Below are 21,179 nucleotides of genomic sequence, written 5' to 3' on the forward strand. Positions count from 1 at the left end.
AAATTTGCAAGTAAGTCTCACTCTTATCTATTTCTGACTTTCCCTCTTATCTCTTTCTCATTGTTGTTTTATACAAGTTGCATTTCCAAGTAACATTAGGGTCACCTGCAGGTTGCCCTCTACTCCCTGAAGGCCTTGGGTGGCACCTCCTCATGTGTCATCTGTTGCCTTCCTTAATTAAATAACTCAGCAGCCTGCACAGCTTCATAAAAACCTCACATGACAAGCCAGAAGTAGACTGTGTTTAGCTCTTCGTAAACATGCCTATGGCATACAGTTAGGATCGAAAACAGGAGAAATAGGAAGATTCATAAAGATGTAGTCCCAGTGACTAAGGAGAATGAGATGGGAGGGTGGCTTGAGCCACAGTTTATAATGACGTCCAAAATATAACGCACAAACTCTAGCCAAAACCTGAGTTTACAGTAAGGCTTACTGACAACCTGCTTCTTTGGAAGGTCTGAGCTTCCTCAGCCCCATCTAAGGAAAGGCTTAGGGTGCAGGACGGCTTCCCTTTCTTAGCTGTCCCCCCTTCCTGTCCTCACAGACAGGAGTCCTGCCTTGAATACTACCTCTACACACACACACAGACACACACAGACACACACAGACACACACACACACACACACACACACACACACACACTCTCTGCAGAGGAGCCCCAGAGGCAGAAAGCTACCTGTGCCCTCCCCAAGACCTGACCAGCTCAGCAGCAAACAGACCTTCCAAACAATTCTCTCTTTTAATGCTCCTCTCTCTCTACTCTTGCTTTTTGGTTTCATACAAGCAATTCTTTCAGACAGGACATTATCACATTTTACTCCAGACAAAGAGCTTCTTCTCTTTGTCAAGAGGCCCAGGGCCCATCTGCAGCAGCGCTGTGGCTCCCTCCTGGCCTCCCCCTCAGGGTGGAGACTGCCGCATGGTTTTCCAGCTTGTGGAGATGAACAGATCTCTGCTCTTAGCCAGCCGAACCATGAGCCGGCCCACATAGAAGCCACTGATCTGGCCCACACCATCGTTTCTGCCCATGGTCAGGAGGAAGGTGAGTGCACCTGCAGGGCAAAGACACAGTTCAGAGACTTACAGCCACGGCCTGCAACTTCCAGAGCACACATCCTTCCCTTTTCCTCCCCTCCAGGGCAGGGGTTACGTGATTGTTAGGGAAGCAGTATCCTAGAGCTAAGACGGACTTGGTTTGCTTTTTGAGCCAGCCTATTTATAGCCTAGGTTTGCCTTGATCCTCCTGTCTCAGTTTCCCAAGTACAAGCATTGCATGACTTTTTTGTTTGTTTTGTATGTTGCTAGTCCTGGGGCTTGAACTCAGGGCCTACATACTATCCCTGAGCTTTTGTATTCTACTACTTGAGCTGTAGCTACACTTCCAGTTTTTGGGTGGTTAACTGGAGATAAAAGTCTCAGGGGCTGCAGTTCAAAGCCCAAGCTGGCTTTGAACTGCAATCCTCAGATCTCTGCCTCCTGAGTAGTTAGGATTACAGGGAGCACCATTGGCACCCCAGCTCATGGTTGATTCTTAAAGAGCCTTCACAGGGGACTATTGCTGTCACCAACTTTGAGAATGCTGTCTAGTGGCTGGTGGTCTTCCCACGTCTAACCCCAAAGTGATGCTCACTCCTGTGTTCCCCATACCTGGTTTGTAGGCCTTAAGGGGCCTCTGTTTAATGGAGTTGACAATGTTGGCCACAACAACGTTGGCATGGAGACCAGCGTGATAGGCCATCTTGGGCTCCTTCACGTCAGCACAGTCCCCAATGGCATAGATATTGCTGTAGCCCTCTACCTGCAGGAACTCGTTCACTCTCAAAGAACCATTGCCAGCCAGTTTGCTCTCTGCAGGGAAAGACACACTCAGATTAAACCCCAGGAAACACACGTGGTAGCAGGCCTCAAAGGGGACCAGTCCTGGGTGCTGGTCCACACACCCCAGAGGTGACCCGTGTCCAAGAGGTGACCTTCCTACCTGCTATGATCCTGCCGAAGCCCCCACCACAGACCCTCCTGCAAGGTCAGGCATAGAGTCCCAGATGGGCACAGGTAAAACTCCAGTAAAATCCTAACTGGGTCTTAAATCCTACTTTGGACACAGGTCAGAATTTTAAGACACATGCAGGGCTTTCATAAATAATTTATCTTGGAAAATGCACGAAGGCAATGGGGTCCTAATTCTGGGCTCTGTGACCCTGGTGAGCCCTAGACCCCACTCCTGCTGGATGCAGGCAGGAGCTCCTGATCTGGGATCAATGCTCAGGAGTAAATGATGAGGACAACCACAGGACCTGGCCATCGAGGCTCCTGCTCTCACACATCAACCCCCACACCCACTCCCCCCCACCACCTCCACCTCCAGGCAGCTAGACACTGAGCTTTAAGGTTATAGCAAACTGTAAGCTGAAATGTTCATATCCAGCTATGGAGAGAGAGGACACTTGTGCATAAAAGGCCTGGCCCAGGATTTACCACCAGGGGGCAGCCGCACTTTAGAAGATTCAGGAGTCCTTGGTCACCTTGAGTGAGCTAAGGCCATCTCAGAGCTGAGGAAAGCTCAACAAGAGGGTACCCTTGCCTGCATTTGAAGTTCAACATTACCATTTGAAATTTAAACAAGTGAGCTTTAAACAAGGTGAGGGGGAAAGGCAGGGACCCTAGGGCAGCAGCCGGGTGCCAGGTCATGCAGGAGTCCGCCGCCTGCTTACCAAAGGCACCGCAGTAGGCAGAGCTGTTGATCTTGACACCGCTGCAGAGAATCACCAGGTTGGTGGCCACCTCCGTGCCCTTGTCCGTCTGCACCTTGATGTACTCCCGATACTCGTTGACAGGCAGCTCCTCCAGGTTGATCACCCGCTCGCCTGTCAGGGGTTCCATGATTAGGAGACTGGCAAAGGCTGGCATCACACCGCAAGCAATGCCAGGACTGTTCAACAAGGCCTCCCTCTGCTCCATCTTCCCCCCACCCCCAGTCCCTTCCACAGTCTACTCTCCTGCCCCAGAGGATCCAAATGGAGGGGATTTTTCCAGGGAGTCACTGGAGGGAAGTGAGGCCAAGCCTTCCTGGAAGTGCTTGAAAAAATTGTTCTACAGAAGGCTTCAAGACTGCTCTCCTGGATGTCAGCTTTCCCCTCCCAGTACACCTCCATCCAAGTTTTAGGGCAGGTAGGGCAGGCAGCTTCAGAGAAGCAGCTCAGTACTCCCAACTCAAATAATCAGTTACCAAAAGGAGGCGGTGAGCAGGGCGCTGGTGGCTCACACCAGTAATCCTGGCTACTCCGGAGGCTAAAATCTGAGGATCACAGTTCAAAGCCAGATTGGGCAGGAAAGTCTGTGAGACTCTTATCTCCAAGTAACTATCAACAATTAACTGACCTGTGGCTCAAGTGGTAAAATATTAGCCTTGAATAAAAACAAATAAACCCCAGGGAAAGCACCCAGGCCCTGAGTTCAAGCCCAAGACTGGCACACACACACACAAAAGAAAAGACTAGGACAGGCAGGAAGGAATAATAAATGCCTCATCTCCTTCTACACAAAGCATGAGGGCATAAATGGTGGATGTCCCATTGCTAAGATTAGAGCCCCTCTAAAATGCTAGATCCTAATCTCCCTACCTGCTCTGAATAAAACACCTGCCACTCAAAATACAAACCAACAATCCTCGTCCCTTTCCACATGAACATCAAAACGCAGGGAAAATCCTTTAATTGAATATTTGACAAAACAAAAAAGCTGAGCACAGTGGCTCAGGTCTGTAATCCTAGCTACTCAGGAGGCTGAGATCTGAGGATCACGGTTCAAAGCCAGCCCAGGCACTAAAGACCATGAGACTCTTATCTCCAATTAATCACCAGAAAACCAGAAGTGGTGCTGTGGCTCAAGGAGTGGGGCGGTAGCCTTGAGCTGAAGAGCTCAGGGACAGCACCTAGGCCCAGAGTTCAAGCCCCACGACTGACCAAAAACAACAACAAAACAACACAAAAAAACCTCAGCAAACAGGTATCACCTATTTGCCACTACTACCTTCTTGACTTCCATCTCCTCATTACCTATGCTGAATCCTGCGCACAGTGGGGAGGAGAGGGCCCTGCTGCTGGAAGCCCTGGCCAAGCCCCTGGGCCACAACTCAGCTGGCCAAGAAGGGCAGAAGGGTGCGGTCACACGGAGGGGTGAGGTCACACATACTGAGCAGTAGCTGCACGCCCTTCCGGAGGAGGATCTCCTTCACTTCCTGTCGCACACAGAGCAGGAGCTCCTTGTCAGCCAGGGGCACTTGCGAGTGAATAAGAGTGACCTAAGGACAAAAGGACCCAGAGGATGAAAGGGAACCCGAGCTTCTGGCTCACATAAACACCTGCCACACCACTCACCTCAGAAACTATTTTCATAGTGCTGGAAGCAGATCATAGAGAGCAGGGCTCCAGCCTCACACCTCCTAGTCTACGATGCTTTCAGCAGCATCCTGCACACCTGGACCAAAGGACCACCTATGACCAGTATGCTGACCCCTACCATCCCTAGGCCAGCTGCAGAGTTACTCGCAAGCATCCCTGGGCACTTATAATAATATAATCCACATGGAAGCAGGTGGCATTCCATCTTGGCACCAGGATGGTATTGATGGTTAGTCAAGTTCTAAAATTAGTACTTCCATTTGTCTGGGTGGACACAAGGACTCAGGAAACAGCCTGGCTCTGAAATCCCATCTCTGATATTCAGAGGCTCACCGAAATGGGTACAACCACCCCAACTTGGGAATTTTGTCATGATGAAGAGAAAACATGTAAAGGATGTAACTGGACACAAATACAGGCCAGGAGTGTGGCCTAGGGGTAGAGTGCTTGCCCAGCATGCACGAAGCCCTGGGTTCAATTCCTTGGTACCACATGCAAGAAAAAGCCAGAAATGGTGCTCTGGATCAAGTGATAGAGTGCTAGCCTTGAGAAAGTTCAAAGACAGTGCCCACAGGCCTTGAGTTCAAACCCCAGGACAGGCAAAAAAAAAAAAAAGACAGCTGTTACATTGTTACATTACTCTTATTTGCCCACTAATAGGCATATGAACATTATACTGAGTTAGTTGAACTAAATTTCTACTGCAGGCTGGTCTTTACCCATGTAACATAACAAGAAATACATATATAGTTCCAGGGCGCAGGTCATCATGGCAGCGGCCATGGCTTGGCTCGGGCTCCGGTCCATCAAGCAGGTTCAGATTCAGTTCTGCCCCTTCTAGAAGGGTCTTCCTGCAGGCAGTGAGCGGCGAGCAGGTCCGAGCCACCACCTCAACTGCACGGTGACAGTGGACGTGCAGCACGATGGCTCTGAGCCCTGCGTGGACGTGCTGTTCGGAGACGGGCATCGCCTCATCATGCATGGTGCACACCTCACTGCCCAGGAAATGCTCACGGCCTTCACCTCCCTCATCTAGGCCAGGAGCGCAGAGGACAGCGGTGACAAGCCGGACACTGGTACCGGGCGCTGACCGCACCAAGGACACGCAGATTTTAATCTGGGACTGTGACCATGTTAGGTTGGTGGTCTAAGAAGACCTTGTTCATACCTATTTCCAATCACTGTCTGGAAGCCCCACGGAAGGTGAAGGTGGGAGAGAGTCCCTCTCAACTGTACTGCCTTTCGGACACTTCAGGACCGGGGGGGGGGGGGGGGGGGGGAAGGGACAGGGAGGGGAGAGCGAGTCTAGACAAACTTGATGTTTTCCCCCACTTTATTACAATTACTCACTTTCTGTATTTGGTTTCTTCCACCCCTCACCATACCTTGTAACCTTGCTTACAAAAACAAAACAAAAAAATTATTGTTTCCTATTTCAGTTTTTTCTACTTTTTTTTTTTTTTTTTTGCCAGTCCTGGGCTTGAGCTCAGGGCCTGAGCACTGTTCTTGGACTTTCTCAAGGCTAGAGCTCTACCACTTGAGCCTCAGCACCACTTCCAGCTTTTTTTTGTATGTATGTGGTACCAAGGAATCGAACCCGGGTCTTCGTGCATGCTAGGCAAACACTTTAACCACTAGGCCAAACTCCCGGCCCAAGTTTTTTCTACTCTTAATCCACATACTTTTGTTTTTCCTAACCATAATCTGAGTTCAACCCTTAAATTTCTGTTTGGTTGTAACTCCAGCTTCTGTGGCACTACCAATTTCTGTCAGCAACCGACATTCTTTGTCAAAAACAGACTTACATGCTCCCGCTCCCACCTCTACCCAGTGATTGTTTCCATTCCATTCAGTTCATTTGGCCACAACCTTTGCTGATAAACACAGTACTACCTTTCATTCTGCCCTCTCCCTTACCCATCATGTTGAGTCTTTTTTAAAATGCTCCCGAAGTGATCCTTCCATTCCCATTTATTCTAGAGTATCACTGTTGGGAAGTGTCATGTCTGATCTCTTTTATGTTTTGCTGCTGGTTAGTTTTACCTTCCCAAAGTGCATGACTCTGCTTATCTCCCATCACTGTTTGGGAAAAATGGTTGCTGAAATACGTGTTCATACCGTGTTACCATCCACTAGTGATCGTGATATTAGTTTGGAAGATTATATCACAGCCATTTAAAAAAAAAGAAAAAGGGGCAGGGCACACAGGGCACCTGTAATCCTAGCTACTCAGGAAGCTGAGATCTGAGGATCAAGGTTCAAAGCCAGCACAAGCACAAAAGTCCGTGAGATTCTTAATCTCCAGTTAACTACTAGGAAACCGGAAGTGGTGCTGTGGCTCAAGTGGTAGAACTATAGCCTTGAGCTGAAGAGCTCAGGGTAGAATTTAAGTCCCATGACCAACAAAAGAAAAGGAATAAAAAGTATCAGTTAAGTCACATGGAATATGTTAAGCATTAGTTAGAAACTACTCTCCCTCCCCCAAAACAGTTTTTTAACTGTTATTATTAAGTGCTTATACAAAAGGGTTACAATTCCATAAGTCAGATTATGAATATAAAGCCTCTTGGACAATGACAGCTCCCCCTTCCTCCACTTTTTGTCCCTACCCACATTACATAGTTCATGTTTTACAGTGTACATTGAATACAATGACTCAGTTTGCTCACAGTACTTTAGTTGTCCAGAGGAGTTATACCTTTGGATAGGAAATTTTAAGCATCGTGTGTGTGTGTGTGTGTGTGTGTGTGTGTGTGTAATTTCTATCTCACAGTATATAGGATTTCTTACTGTGAGTTATGGGGGAAGCTGCTGCTACAGACTTTCATTATGTTGAATTAAGGTGCTCAAAGATTTCTTAGACAGTGACAGGTGTCTACTTTGCCAAATTCATTTCATATGACCCTCCATAGCATTACTACGACCTCTGTCTAAAAGGGTGTCTGTCTATCTGCCCACTTTATCCTCCCTAAAGCAAACGAACAAAGCAAAACAAAACAAACTTTCTGGAATTCAATAAAGAAACAGGGTGCCAGGATTTGAAATTTTAGTTCTGCTAAATAGCTTTGTAGAAATTACTAGTGTTGTTTCCTCAGTCATTGAATAAGGATGATATTACTGCCTTCTGTATCCATGAGGTCTGTATGTTTGGGCTTAGTCAACCTTGAATTGAAAAATGTTAAGAAAAAAGTTAAGAAAAATAATTGCATCTGAACACTAAAAAAAGAAAAAAGAAATACATAATATATAAAGGGCTGGGGCTATGGCTCAAGTGGCAGATGTCTCAGCCAAGCAAGTATAAGGCCCTGAGTTCAAACCTAGTACCAGAAAAGAAAAGATATAAATAGAAAGAGAGAGAAAGAGTGAGCAAAACAGAGGGGCGGGGAGTGTCTTTACCCTTGATTCCTTACATGGAGCTCTTACAGCCCTTGTAGAAAGAACTGCTGGGAGACTCATTTATTCTAATATTTCGTGTTTGACCCAGAATTTTGAGGATCTTTGTAATTTTCTGAATAACAGGAGCATCTGACACAGAGCCCCCGAATCTCTTTGTATTCCCTGGGTGACAAAACATCTTTTTGTTGTTGTTGTTGTTCCACTACAAAGACTTTAACTCAGGCCTGAGCACTGTCCCTTAGGATTTTTATTTTTGCTCAAAGCTGATGCTCTATCACTTCAGGTGTGACTCTAGGCTTTCAGCCTTTTCTACCCAGGCTGGCTTCAAACCAGGACCCCCAGATTTCAGCCTACTGGGTGGCTAAAATTACAGGCATGAGCCACCACAGAATATCTTTTGTTCTTTTTAGGGAGGTCATGGGGCTTGAATTCAGGGCCTGATTGCTGTCCCTGAGATCTTTTTTCACTCGAGGCTAGTGCTCTACCATTTTGAACCACAGGGCTACTTCTGGGTTTCTGGTGGTTAAATGAAGGTAAGAGTCTCATAGACTTTCCCGCCCAGGCTAGCTTTGAACTGTGATTCTCAGATCCCAGCCTCAGGCCTGAGTCACCAGCACCTGGCCATCTTTTGTTCTCATAAGGGTGCCCTTCATCGGTTCTGGCTGGGGGTTGGCCACCAGAAAGATCAAACCAGGACTGGAAGCTTGTGACTTTCAGTTCCATCCCTATCCCCCATCCTCCAGGGAGAGGAGAAAAGCTGGAAATTAAGTTCATAATACATCAGGCTTATGTGAAGCCTGTAAAAACTCCCTACCGGGTTTAGATAGTTCCGTGTGCCAAGAAGATGGTACTCCAGCTCCAGAGCACAGAAGCCACTTGACTCAGGACCTTTCCCACTCCTGTACTAGGAACCTCTTTACCTGACCTTCCATCTGTATTCTATAAACAAAACTTTGTCATATATCATAATGATAAGCCGGGTGCAGTGGCTCACGCCTGTAATCCTAGCTACTCAGGAGGCTGAGAGCTGAGGTTCAAAGCCAGCCAGAACACTAAAGCCCATGAGACTCTTATCTCCAATTAGCCACCAGAAAACTGGAAGTGGTGCTATGGCTCAAGGGTGGTGACATAGAGTTAAAGAGCTCAGGGAAAATGCCCAGGCCCAGAGTTCAAGTCCCATGACCGACAAAATAAATAAATAAATAAATCGTATTAGTAAGTCAGATTTTTCCAAGGTTCACATTAGCCACTCTAAGACATTACTAAACCCAAGCACCGGGTCATAAGAATTTTCTATTTTAATTCAGTCAGACAGGGGTGATAAGTTGTGGACCACTACTCATGGCTGGCATCTGTCAAGGCCAATGTCAGCCCTGGATCTGTAGGGTCAGTGTTAACCCCTCAGTTAAGTGAACTACAGAACACACAAAGGTCTTCCTAGAACACTGATGTATGTAAAAAAAAAAAATTCACAGTAGTGTTACTCTTGTGGCTTTGCCCGATTCAGTTCTCATCAATCAAAATGAATAACCTTTAACTATACCAATCACTCATAATTTCCAACAATTTGTCAGAAAATAGCCACAGAAATAAATTAGGTGTGGGCCGATTTTTCTTTTCAAAACCAAGCTCTCCCTCGGGAAGAAAAGAATCATCCAGTGTCTGCATGGCTCTCAGAAGCTGTCTGCATGCTGTCACATTACATCACAGCTCGCCAGGCCCTCGCCAGGCCCAGGGGAGGCCAACTCTTCCCTTTCTGAGTGCCAGGCAGGTTCTCTATCCCTCAAGCATTAGAAGGGTCAAGCCAGAGACACTGCTGTTTGAGCAGTGAGGGGCTGCCTTTGGCTTCCCCCGTTGACCAGAGCATGAACCACCACGTGGCTCTCCACAGCAAGGATGACCCCATTAGGAAAAACACCAAGAAATCAGCTGAGAGTGGCCATATCCAAACTGGCTGGCAAGAAGAGAGGTCATCAAAGTGTAGGTTTCATGATAAAGATCCAAATTCTAAGGGGACAGGAAGACATCAGCCCAGGGCTTGATCCTCCTCCCCCTGCCTGGATGAGGACACACCCAGAGCAGCACCACGGAGCTGTGGGGTCCTGGAGATCTCAGAAAAGATCCTGCAGAATCTCACTATACCACAAGGTGGGAAGAGACTGGCTATGCATGGAGCTCCAGCCTCCTCGCCCTGAGTAAACTCATGAGGGAAAGCACAAGCAGTTGGCCACATGAAGTTCCCAGCCCCGGTGGAGCCTCACCTCTTTCTCGGGGTACTCCGTCTTAATTTCTGCTGCCATCTCTACTCCTGCGGAGCCTCCTCCTACCACCACAATGAACTGTGATTGCTGGACCTGCAGAAGAAGGAAACATGGAACCCACCCACACCTCTACCCTATGTCTGGGGCAGAGGGTCTAAGAAATGTAGAAAACTCTGCAAGTTTGGGTTCCAAATGGGCCTCCTCTTCCCCTTCTTGCAAGAACGCCATGAAAATTGACTGTGATCAGAAGCTAAGCCTGCTCTACCAACCACGAAGCCCCATGTCACAGGGAACAGAAGAAAAGAAGTGAGAGGAAGGCCAAGTGTAGGTCTGAGAGCGCCGGTCCAGGCGAGGTGCCACATCCCTGGAAATTTCTAACCTAGCAACTCTCAGCACTCCAGCTTCGTAGGCAGCTCTGCGGCCCTCCCACATGACCCCTCTGCTCTGCCCCCAGCTGCCATTCACAGCAGAGGCTCTCTGGCCTGGCCTGACTGCCCCCATGCCTGTTACCGCAGCTCACCTGCTTCACCATGTCCTCATAGGCCTGGATGGCAGTCTGCTGGCAAGACATATTACACTTGCCTGGGAAGGGACCTGTGCTGCCAGTGGCCAGGATAAGATGTGAGAAAGGCAGGGCCTGTGAGAGACAAGGAAAAGAAAGGTTAGGAGGGAAGAGGTGCAAGGAAGCCTGGATCTACATCCAACACTAGGCTCCCACTTGCCAAGAAGGAACTGGTGATTCACACTTGAAATCCCAGCTAGGCGGCTGAGATCTGAGAATCAAACTTCAAAGACAGCTCGGGCAGACAAATCCTAGAAACTCCATTTGACCAGTGGGAAGCCAGAGTGAAGGTGTGAAAGATGTGACTCAAATGGTAGAGCAACAGCCTTGGCAAAAACAAAACAAAACAAAAACCAGTAAGCATTAGTGCAAAACCCTGAGTCCAAGCCCAATGTGGGTATATTTTTTTTTAACCATGGCAGAGAGCTTGCTGATGCCAGAAGAAAGCCTGTGCTTACCTCGCCACCCTGCAGCAGCACCGTCTGATTCTTCAGGTCTATCCCGACCACTTGGCCCTGCCGAAAGTTGTCCTTGAAGGTCACTGAATAGGAAATGAACGTCTTTTTGGCGAAGCCTGGGGAATGGATACATTAGAGGTGGCATTATAGAACTAGGCAAAATCTTCCCTAAGCTACATACCAGAGCTAGAACAGCCACTGTACACCAGTCACTCTGCCCCTAAAATGCCATCCAGTCCTTGGGTCTTTTAAAAAGCCCACGCTTTTAGTTTGGAGTTTTATTATAGTGGCTTCTTAAAGATCTTTTGAAACTGGGCTGTGGCTTAAGTAGCAAAGCACCAGCATGAGGTGCTAAGTTCATATCTCAGTACTGTCCTCATTTTTAAAAAGCCAGGCACGCGGCCGGGAGTTTGGCCTAGTGGTAGAGTGCTTTCCTAGCACACACAAAGACCCAGGTTTGATTCCTGGGTACACATACATAGAAAAACCCAGAAGTGGTGCTGTGGCTCAAGTGGTAGAACTCTAGCCTTGAGAAAGCCCAAGGACAATGCTTAGGCCCTAAGTTCAAGCTCCAGGACGGGCAAAAAAAAAAAAAAAAGCCTAGCACTGGTGGCTCACACCTGTAATCCCTGCTACTCAGGAGACTGAGATCTGAGGATTATGGTTCAAAGTAGTAAAGTGCTAGCCAGCCTTGACCCAAAAGAGTTCAGGGATGGCGCCCAGGCCCAGAATTCAAGCCCCAGAACCAGCAAAACAAATGACCTTCAGATCTTTGACATATATCTAGCAGTGAAATGGTGGCACTTAGGTAACTTGCTCTACATGAAAGAAAATCACTACCAGCCTTGAAACAATATGCTCCATACTGACATTCTTAGAGAGAGAAGGAAGGAAAAAGACTGGGAGGGCAACTCACCACTCTCCACAGAGGCTCGGAGGGCTGCCACGTTGTGATGGAAGGAGTCCTTCATGTCCACCAGCATGAAGGGGATGTTCAAGGCCTGCAGTTGGCTGGCTGCTGCAATCCCGCCGAAACCCCCTCCCACAATCACCACATGCAGAGCTCCTGTGTCTACTGACACCTGGGACCCCATCTTGAACCAGGCACTGCTGGGCTGGGAAAAAGGGCATATTAGAGTCAGGGGAGAGAGGCCTGGACTGGAATGCCATGAATCTCCCTTTAAAAGGAAAATCTGCCAGGGGCCAGTGGCCCTGTAGTCCCAGCTACTGAGGAAGCTGAGATCTGAGGATTGTGGTTCAAAGCAGCCTGGGCAGAAAAGTCCATGAGACTTTTTTTGTCCCAATTAGTCACCCCCAAAGCCACAAGTGGCCCTGTAGTTCAAATGGTAGAGTGACAGCCTTGAGAAAAAACTAAGGGACAGTGCCTGGCCCTGATCTCACGCCCTAGTACTGCCTATCCTGAAAAGAAAGAAGTATTTGGTGGAAGTGATTAATGGAATTTGAACTGACTTCAGAAGGAAAAATACCTGATTTCCACCCTGTTGCCAGTCACCCTTCTCTCTTCTCCAAGGACCCACTGGTGTCAAGACTCTGTGAAGCCTTCCAGAGACATTCCGTACCTACAGCCATTACTAATTTTTTTGTATATGTTAGGCTAATTTTTTTTTTTACTCTATACACTTCTTTTGAAGACAGAATGTTTATTCAAAACATACGACATGTTCTTGCTGTGAATCTTGTGGCCAACACATTTGTACAAGGTCCCTATTCTTTTTCTGGGGGGGGGGAAGGGAGTCAGTTGTGGGGCTTGAACTCTGGGCTTGAGCTCTATAGCTCAAGGCCAGCTCTCTACCACTTGAGCCACAGCACCACTTCTGGTTTTCTGCTGATTAATTGGAGTCTCATAGACTTTCATGCATGGGTTGGCTTTGAACCTCAATCCACAGATCTCAGACTCCTGTGTAGCTAGGATTACAGGCATAAGTCACTGGTGCCAAGGAGAGAGTCCAAAGTCAAAGAGCTAGGGAAAGTTAGGCAAGTGAACAGAAATGGTGCTTGCCTGTGGGGAACTGGTCAGCACAGGCCTCCTCTAAGGAAAAATTACCATTAGAGTGTATTAATTATACAAAATAATGGGCTGGGCTTGGAGTTTGGGCTAGTGGTAGAGTGCTTGCCTAGCATGCACAGAGACCCAGGTTTGATTCCTCGATGCCACATACACAGAAAAAGCCAGAAGTGGTACTGTGGCTCTAGCCTTGAAAAAGCCCAAGGACAGTGGTCAGGCCCTGAGTTCAAGCCTCAGAAATGGCAAAAAATAAAAAATTTAGAAAATATATGATAATGGGTTTCATTCTGACATTTTCATGCACATACACCAATACTTCAATCATATTTACCCTCATCAACCATTCTATCACTACTTATCCCAAATAATCCCCTCTACTTTTACACCTTTTTCACATGGTACTTATTTAGAGTCTTGGTTTATTTCACTTAATATGATGATCTCCAATTCTATCCATTTTCCTATAAATGTTATAATTTTGTTTTTTCTTGTGGGTAGATAATACTGTATTGTGTATATAGAGCACCAGCCTTGAGCAAAAAGCTAAGGGACCGTGCCCTGGCCCTGAGTTCAAGCCCCCTGATTTAAAAAAAGGAAAAAAATGGGGCCAGGAGTTTGGCCTAGTGGTAGAGTGCTTGCCTAGCATGCACGAAGACCCAGGTTCGATTCCTCGGTACCACATACATAGAAAAAAGCCAGAAGTGGTGCTGAAGCTCAAGTGGTAGAGCTCTAGCCTTGAGAAAAGTCCAAGGACAGTGCTCAGGCCCTGAGCTCAAGCCCAGGAATGGCAAAAAAAAAAAAAAGTTAAATCTTTAATTAATTGAATATAAATTGAATTTAGAAGGAAGAATACCTGATTTCCATCCCATTCCCAGGGACCCTGCTACACATACACACATATGTATGTATGTATGTGTATATATATATATAAATATATATATATATGTATGTATATCTACCATTTTGTTTTGGCCAGTCCTGGAGCTTGAACTCAGGATCTGAGCTCTATCCCTGAGCTTCTTTTGCTCAAGGCTAGCACGCTACTACTTGAGCCACACCGCCACTTCTGGCTTTTTCTGTTACATGGTACTGAGGCAAGCATTCTACCACTAAGCCACATTCTCAGCCCCTACCACGTTTTCTTTACCCAGTCATCTGTTGCTGGGCACTTAAGCTGACTCTATGACTTGGCTACTGTGACCAGCACCGCTATAAACATGACTAAGCAGAAACAGACTCCGATTCCTTGGACATATTCACAGCAATAGTATACTGGACCATATGGTAGGTCCATTTTTCACTGTCTGAGGAGCCTCTGTGCTGATTTCCACAGTGGCTGACTGCATGATACCCCCACCAAAGGTGTATAAAGATTCTAAGGAGAGGGCTGGAAGTTTGGCCTAGTGGTAAGACGGCTTGCCTAGCATGCACCAAGACCTGAGTTCACTTCCCTGGTACCAAAAGAAAAAGCCTGCAGTGGTGCAAAAGATTCTAAGGGGGAAATTCTTTAAGGCCTGTGCTAAGTAAATACTACAGCCAGATTTTTCCAGGCTCACCAGTTTGAGTACAAGGTCTGAGGAGGGCAGCTAGGGTAGGACAAAGGTGTCAGCTGTGATTGAACATTACTGCTAGGCGTTTGGGTCCTGAAGGATCCACTCCCACTGAGTGGATTAATGCTGATTGTAAAAGGCCTCTGGGCTTCAAGTTAGACCTCTTGCTGTCTTACCCTCTTTTGCAGCAGGAAGGGACTCACCATTGCTGGTCCCTTGATTCTGGACTTCATATTCACTCCCAGACCACAGGAGGCTGACTAGTTCCCAACAAGCCCAGAGAAAACTTTGGCTGAGTCTCAGTGGAGCTAAAATTTGAGAAGTTTTGACCCACAGCCAGAGCAGAGGCCATCTGAGACAGAGGGAAGTGGTCACCACAGGCTGAAATGCTGAGCCCAGAGGCAAAGGGGAAAAGTAACCAAGTTGCTGAGCTTGCTCAACCACACCTGGGAGGCTGGTACAGCACCTACAGCAGCCTGGAGACCACCCCACAGGGAGTTGAGAGACTGATCTGGAGCTGCAGCCAGGGGGCTTGTCTCCAGCCCAGCTGAACAAGGCACTACTACACTGTGGCCCACTGTGGCCTCAAACAGGCTGCAGACTGTGGTGGGGGAGCCATGGAGCCCATCAGTGAAATCCCCCGCTGTGGATGGCTTGTTGGGGATGATGGCTCCAGCCACAGATGATCAAACATCCTCCTGCTTACAGGGAGCCATACACAAGGATAGATTCCTAGGGAGGAATCAAAGCTCACAGAACAGAAAGCAGCCAAGGGTGCTGGTGGGGGAGGGAAGCATCAAGGAAGGAGGACCTGGACTCTGAGATCACTTCACTTGTAGACTGGGGCTGCGAAGGGCCTCATGGAGGAGTGTGTCCTAGCCCCTCTAAGGGCTACCTAAAAAGGTTACCTGCTGTGTGACGATCACTGCAGCCCCTTTCTGAGATGTTCTACTATAGACAGGTTTCTGAGATATGGCAGCCTCCAAGATGTTTCGCAGGACAGGTCCCTCCCCACCCCACCCCAACACGAGGCACTGCGGCCTTCTCTACTCCACGTCCTCACACAAGCTGATCCCAAGTATTTGTCAGACTGGATCTGCCAAGTGGGTCGCAGGAGAATGTCTCCTGGAGGTCAGGACTAGGAGGTTTTAGGAACTAGCCAGAGGCAAGAGCACATACCAGGAGCTACACAGGGCCTAGGAATATGGGAGGCCAGGGGTGCCGAATGTTCTTCTGCCTTCTTCTGTGTGGGCCCCTCTGGGACTGGCAGCCAATGGTAAGATCAGGAAAACATCCAGAAAAATCCCTCCTACAAGCTGGCTGGACACTGTCCCTGAGAGGGGCTATATAGCTTGAGGACTGTGACCCAGGATCCATGATAAAGTGGTCACAGTGGACCGACCATCAGGGAGGCTCAAGAAGCACATCCTGGAACCCTGAAGAGGAGCTAGGTCAGGACCCATCCTAGCAGAAGACAGATGTAGGCTAGAGGCCCAGAGGCAGGAAGGAAGGGAGTGTGAGAAGTTCAGGATGAAGTGGCCACAAGGACAAGGACCAGAAAGGTACAGCAGAAAGGTGGAAAGGCCACAAGGGCAAGGGACAAGAGTCAGAACAGATACCACTGAAGTCCAGTCATGCCAGGAGAGCAAACAAAGGTAACCTCTCATATCATGGGGTCTCCCTCCCTGAAAGGGAAAAACAATCAGGGGCCCCAGCAGGCCTGTCAGGCATCCTGATTAAATCAAAGGAAAGAGGCCCCATTTCCCGCAGCCCCTAAGATCATTCACCTGCTTCCTCAAGGGCACATGAAGGCAAATTTTCTGGGGTTCCAATGGGAGGTTTGGGGGACCTAGGATAGGTTCAGGAGTACAGACACCCTTTCTCAGTGAGAGCTGCTTAGGCCTCTTCTGGAATCTTCTCTCTCCCCCACTGACCTCTGACACCCTCACTAGTGCTTCTCTACCACATTCTGCCCTTCCCCCACTGCAGCATTGCCTAACTTGGACAGCAGATTTTCCTTGGCTTTCTTAAGTTGTCAATTTTGCCTGGAATCCAAGAATGGCACTTTTTCCTCTGTGGGCCATGACCTACTTCGCCAGACACCTAAACTTAGGTGTCAGCCATGGCCCTGCATTTCTAGCTACACAACCTGTAGATGCTCAGTGTATGTGGATGAATGAATGTTTGTGTATTCTCACATGGCAGCTTCAACCAGTGGGAAACTGTATTAGTCCATGGAAGCATCCATTATACACCCACATAATGAAAATTCTACAACTCTGTGTGTGTGTGTGTGTGTGTGTGTGTGTGTGTGTGTGTGTGTGTGTGTGTGTGTGTGTTCCTGAGGCTTAAACTCAGGTCCTAGGCACTGCCCCTGAGATTTTTTTTCTCAAGACTGGTGCCCTATCACTTCAGTCATAGATCCATTTCTGGCATTTTGGTGGTTAATTGGAGGTAAATCTCATGGACTTTTCTACCTAGACTGGCTTCAAACTCTGGTGGTCATATCCCACCCTCCTGAATAGCTAGGATTATAGCTCTGAACAACTGACACCTAGCCTTTTTTTATTCCCCCAGTACTGAGGGTTTGACCTGAAGGTCTATGCTCATAGCTGGTACTCTACTACCTGAACCTCCAATCCTATTTTTCACTGCTTATTTTAGAGATGGAGTTTTGCAGACTTTACTGCTCCAGCTGGCTTTAAACTTCCACTGTTTAGATATGGGGTTCCTAATTAGCTAGGAGCTAGGCTCAGGTATGAGTCGGAGTGCCCAGAATAGCTATTCGTTTTAAAAGATGAAGACATTTTCACATAAAAAGTTTGTCTAGAGCCAGGCGCAGTGTCTCACGCCTGTAATCCTAGCTACTCAGGAGGCTGAGATCTGAGGATCGTGCTTCAAAGCCAGCCTGGGCACTAAAGTCTATGAGACTCTTATCTCCAATTAATCACTAGAAAAAAAATAGGGCTGTGGCTCCAGGGGTAGGGCAGTAGCCTTGAGCTGAAGAGCTCAAGGACAGGGCCCAGACCCAGAGTTCAAGTCCCACAACAGACAAAATAAAAGGTTGTGGATGAAATGGTTAGGCAACAGAACTGCCTTGTCCCATTTTTACAGGCAATAAGATATAGTATTCTAGTACTGAAATACATACAGGCAACTGATACCACAGTTAATATTCCTGGAACTTTTACTACATCTTCACATGGAATAGGTTTTATACATCACCTGGCTTGATTATACAGCATCCTGTTTGCATTCTTTTTTTAGCCATCATGGGGCTGAATTCTGGGCCTGGGCGCTGTCCCTGAGTTCTTCAGCTCAAGGCTAGCATTATGCCAGTTTGAGCCACAATGCCATTTCTAATTTTCTGGTGGTTAACCGGAGATAAGCATCTCACCAGGAGGGGCCAGGAGTTTGGTCTAGTGGTAGAGAGCTGACCTAGCATGCACAAAACTCTGGGTTAATTTCCTCAGTACCACATATAGAAAAGCCCAAAGTAGTGCTGTGGCTCAAGTGGTAGAGCTCTAGCTTTGAGAAAGCTCAAGAACAGTGCCCAGACCCTGAGTTCAATTCCCAGGACTAGTAAAAAAAAAGTTACAAATATAGTTGGAAGTGGCACTGTGGTCAAGTAGTAGAGGTAGAGTGGTAGCTTTGAGGTGAAGAGCTCAGAGACAGCGTCCAGAACCAGAATTTAAGACCCATGATGGATAAATAAATAAATAAATAAATAGTCTCAGGAATTTTTATGCTCAAGCTGGTTTTGAACTGCCATCCTCAGATCTCAGCCTCTTGAGTAGCTAAAATTATAGGTGTAAACCACTGGTGCCTGGCTGAAAATGAATAGGAACCTTAGAAAACCCAAACTTTTTTTTTTGCCATCCTGGGGCTTGAACTTAGGGGCTTGGGTACTATCCTTGAGCTTTTTCAAGGTTAACACTCTATCTCTTGAGCCATAGCACCACGTTTGGCTTTTTCTATGTATGTGGTACCAAGGAATAGAACCAAGGCTTTGGGCATGCTAGGCAGGTGCTCTATCACTAGACCATGGTCCTAGCCCCCTGTTTGCATTCTTAGCTAGGACCATTTAGGCTGTGTCCATCTACAGTGAGTAATGCACTATGGATGTGTAGATGTGTTTTTGTGTGGCTATGTAACAGCTTGACTTGGTATAGCTGAGCCATATGCTAACTAGGTAGAACTTTCTGAGGCATCCCAAGGAGGAAATGCAAGCAGTCCTAACCACATCTGCCTACATTCAGGCACGGTACCTCAGAAAGCCCAAGAGAACAGAACAAACCATAATTGTCCAGCAGTTCCTAAGACATTGTACCTCTACCCAACCCTCAACACACAAAATGTGGTTTACACTTGAATTTGCTCAGTCAGTCCTGTTGCCTCTGCCAAATACCCAGCCTGATCCCAAGGGGCTCTTCTTTAAGAATAAGAGGCCTTCAGCAATTGGCAAGAAAAGCAAGAACTTGTTGAGAGATCAAGCCTCTGAAGACCCACAGGAGGAGCCATGTGAGTTCTCAATTCCAAACAGAACACGCAGCCTTTTTATTTGTCATGTGTTACGCAGAAGGTAGATTTCAACTTTGGCCCTTTGGGCAGCCATATATCCAGAGTGGCCAAGATGCAAGAGTTATTACTGTGACTCAGGGGTCTATGGATATCCATCTAACACCTGCGGAAAAGGGAAAGGTAATGACTTCCCTCACTGGACACCAGTGGCCAGCTGAAGAGTGGATACCCCACAGAAAACCCTCTCAGGAACATACCCCAGGCACACTCTCCAAAGAGACCAGTTGCGGAAAGGAACTCTGCCTCTTTTCATGGCCCCACGAGAAGGCAGCTCTGGGGCAGCCCCTCTGTGGCCTCCTTCTCCTGCCTGCCAGCAGGTGCAGCTGGACCCTGACTTCATTTCACCGCAAAAGACCAGGCTGGCTGCAGAGTACACAGTCGGACCCCCCAGCTCCCTCACTTCTGGGCTGTGTCGTAGTCCTGTGTCGTCCCCTTCAACAATTCATCTCGGGGGGCTGGCAGAGGGCAGGGACATTTGACGGCTATGTCTGACCCTGGGCAGTGCCCCAGGCCACCCCGCTCTCTCCCCACTCCAAGCAGTGCTAAGCTAATGTCAGTTCAGCTTCACCACAGGGTGCTGCACCCCTGTGCACTCCCGATGCACCCCGAGTCTACTGGCACCCAGAATAGAGGCTGCGGGTATTCCTGGCCGTCACACACGGGCCTCGCTCCGTCTGAGACCTCTCAGGATCGGGGCCACCGCCCCTGGCCACGGCTCACCCCGCTCCCTCGGACCTGAACCCACAGTTCTCAGGAGGACCTGCCGGGAAATGAGTTCCCCTACGGAAACAACCCTCCCTCCGGAGGCGCTGGCCGGGTCACTAGAGGCTGCGGTCCCAGCCCGTTTCCACGGCAACGGCGCCCTCCTCCCCAAGCCGGGATTCCACGCACGACCTCCCCGCCCCGCTCCTCGCGCCCCTGTGGGGGGGGAGGGGGGAGACACCGTCCCGCCGAGGCGCTGACCCCTCGCTCCTCGAACCCCACTCCGCGACGAGGGTCCGCAGGGTGACCTCACCTGCCGGCCGCCTCCCGCCGCACCAGGGCCCACGCTCGGCTCCCGCTCCGCCCGGCCACCGCCGCCGGCGCCTTCCGGTGCCGCCTGCCCCAGGCCCTCCGGCCTGGGCGGGTCCTGACCTCCCGAACCTCCGCCCCGCCACGGCCCCAGAGGCGGGGCGCCTTTCCCGCCTGCGCTCCGCTCCCGCCACGCCAAGGACTGACCTTGACTGTGAGCAAATTGCCCTGAACTTTGGAACGAAGGTCTCCCCTGCCGGCCTGGAGTCCCCGCCCACTCCGCCCCACAAGCCCCGCCCCGGCCCAGCCCGGCCTCCTTCTAGTCCAATCGAGCCAGCCAGAGCCCCTCGACTCCACCCACCAAGCCCACCCCAGCCCCTCTTCCTCTATTTGGCCTCCCACCGAGACACCTGTAGAGCTGCTCGAGGCACGGAACCGCGGCTTTGCCTCGTGAAAATACCTAATTCCCCCGACCTAGCGGAACACCACAGCAGGCCAAGCATAGCCAAGTGCTGTTGAAGGGGTGGGATAACGGAGAGCAAAGACAGACGCGGTTTTTGCTTTGGTAGACATTATGATAGTCCAGAAAAAAACAAAACAAAAAAAACAGGTGTGAAAGGCAGCTCCAATCAGAAACAACCACAAAGACCTCCCTCCCAGAATGAGGACTCACCTCTGGACAGACAGCAGGGAAGTGTCCTTTGTGTGTGCTAAGACCCAGGGGAAGGACAAGAATCCCAGGGCCAGACTTAAGTTTGAAGTTAAATCTAGAAGTGCTCAAGCCAACAGTGAAAGGGTAAAACCATTGTCGTGAGCAGGCGAAGTCATTCACCAATAGGCAGATAATATGATGCAACACAGTTTATTGGTTTACCAGAGCTTAGCAGAGTTGACACTATATTCTAGTTCCTATCCTCTAGTCCTACCTTG

General features: G+C 48.6%; 1 protein-coding gene and 1 pseudogene across 2 annotated transcripts; one reads left to right on the forward strand and one right to left on the reverse strand.

Annotated features, from left to right (window-relative positions):
* Positions 1 to 724: 724 nt before the first annotated feature.
* On the reverse strand, positions 725 to 20,284 carry Aifm2 (AIF family member 2, ferroptosis suppressor). 2 transcript variants are annotated; one of them, XM_090346473.1, is made up of 9 exons: positions 20,254 to 20,284; positions 11,998 to 12,191; positions 11,082 to 11,197; positions 10,582 to 10,698; positions 10,062 to 10,154; positions 4,196 to 4,304; positions 2,716 to 2,868; positions 1,652 to 1,852; positions 725 to 1,056 (listed from the first exon to the last, which is right to left on the reverse strand). In XM_090346473.1, the coding sequence occupies exons 2-9, from the start codon at positions 12,173 to 12,175 to the stop codon at positions 905 to 907; spliced, it is 1,119 nt and encodes a 372-aa protein (XP_090202599.1). In that variant the 5' UTR covers positions 12,176 to 12,191; positions 20,254 to 20,284; the 3' UTR covers positions 725 to 904. The 2 variants fall into 2 exon arrangements, with proteins under 2 accessions (XP_090202599.1, XP_090202598.1); XM_090346472.1 differs by having other exon boundaries at positions 11,998 to 12,196.
* On the forward strand, positions 5,174 to 5,494 carry LOC150054235 (large ribosomal subunit protein mL53 pseudogene; annotated as a pseudogene).
* Positions 20,285 to 21,179: the final 895 nt, after the last annotated feature.

Source organism: Megascapheus bottae, chromosome 15, assembly GCF_031878675.1.
Source record: "Megascapheus bottae isolate mThoBot1 chromosome 15, mThoBot2.hap1, whole genome shotgun sequence".
Lineage (NCBI taxonomy): Eukaryota > Metazoa > Chordata > Mammalia > Rodentia > Geomyidae > Megascapheus > Megascapheus bottae.

What these genes read in the sequence shown, in the direction of transcription:
- Aifm2 (XM_090346473.1), bottom strand. Translation starts at nt 12,175, where the DNA reads ATGGGGTCCCAGGTGTCAGTAGACACAGGAGCTCTGCATGTGGTGATT. An exon ending in CCGAGCCTCTGTGGAGAGTG is followed by an intron (nt 11,198 to 11,997) that starts GTGAGTTGCCCT and finishes TCCATTCCCCAG; the next exon opens with GCTTCGCCAAAAAGACGTTC. An exon ending in ATGAGGACATGGTGAAGCAG is followed by an intron (nt 10,155 to 10,581) that starts GTGAGCTGCGGT and finishes CTTCTTCTGCAG; the next exon opens with GTCCAGCAATCACAGTTCAT.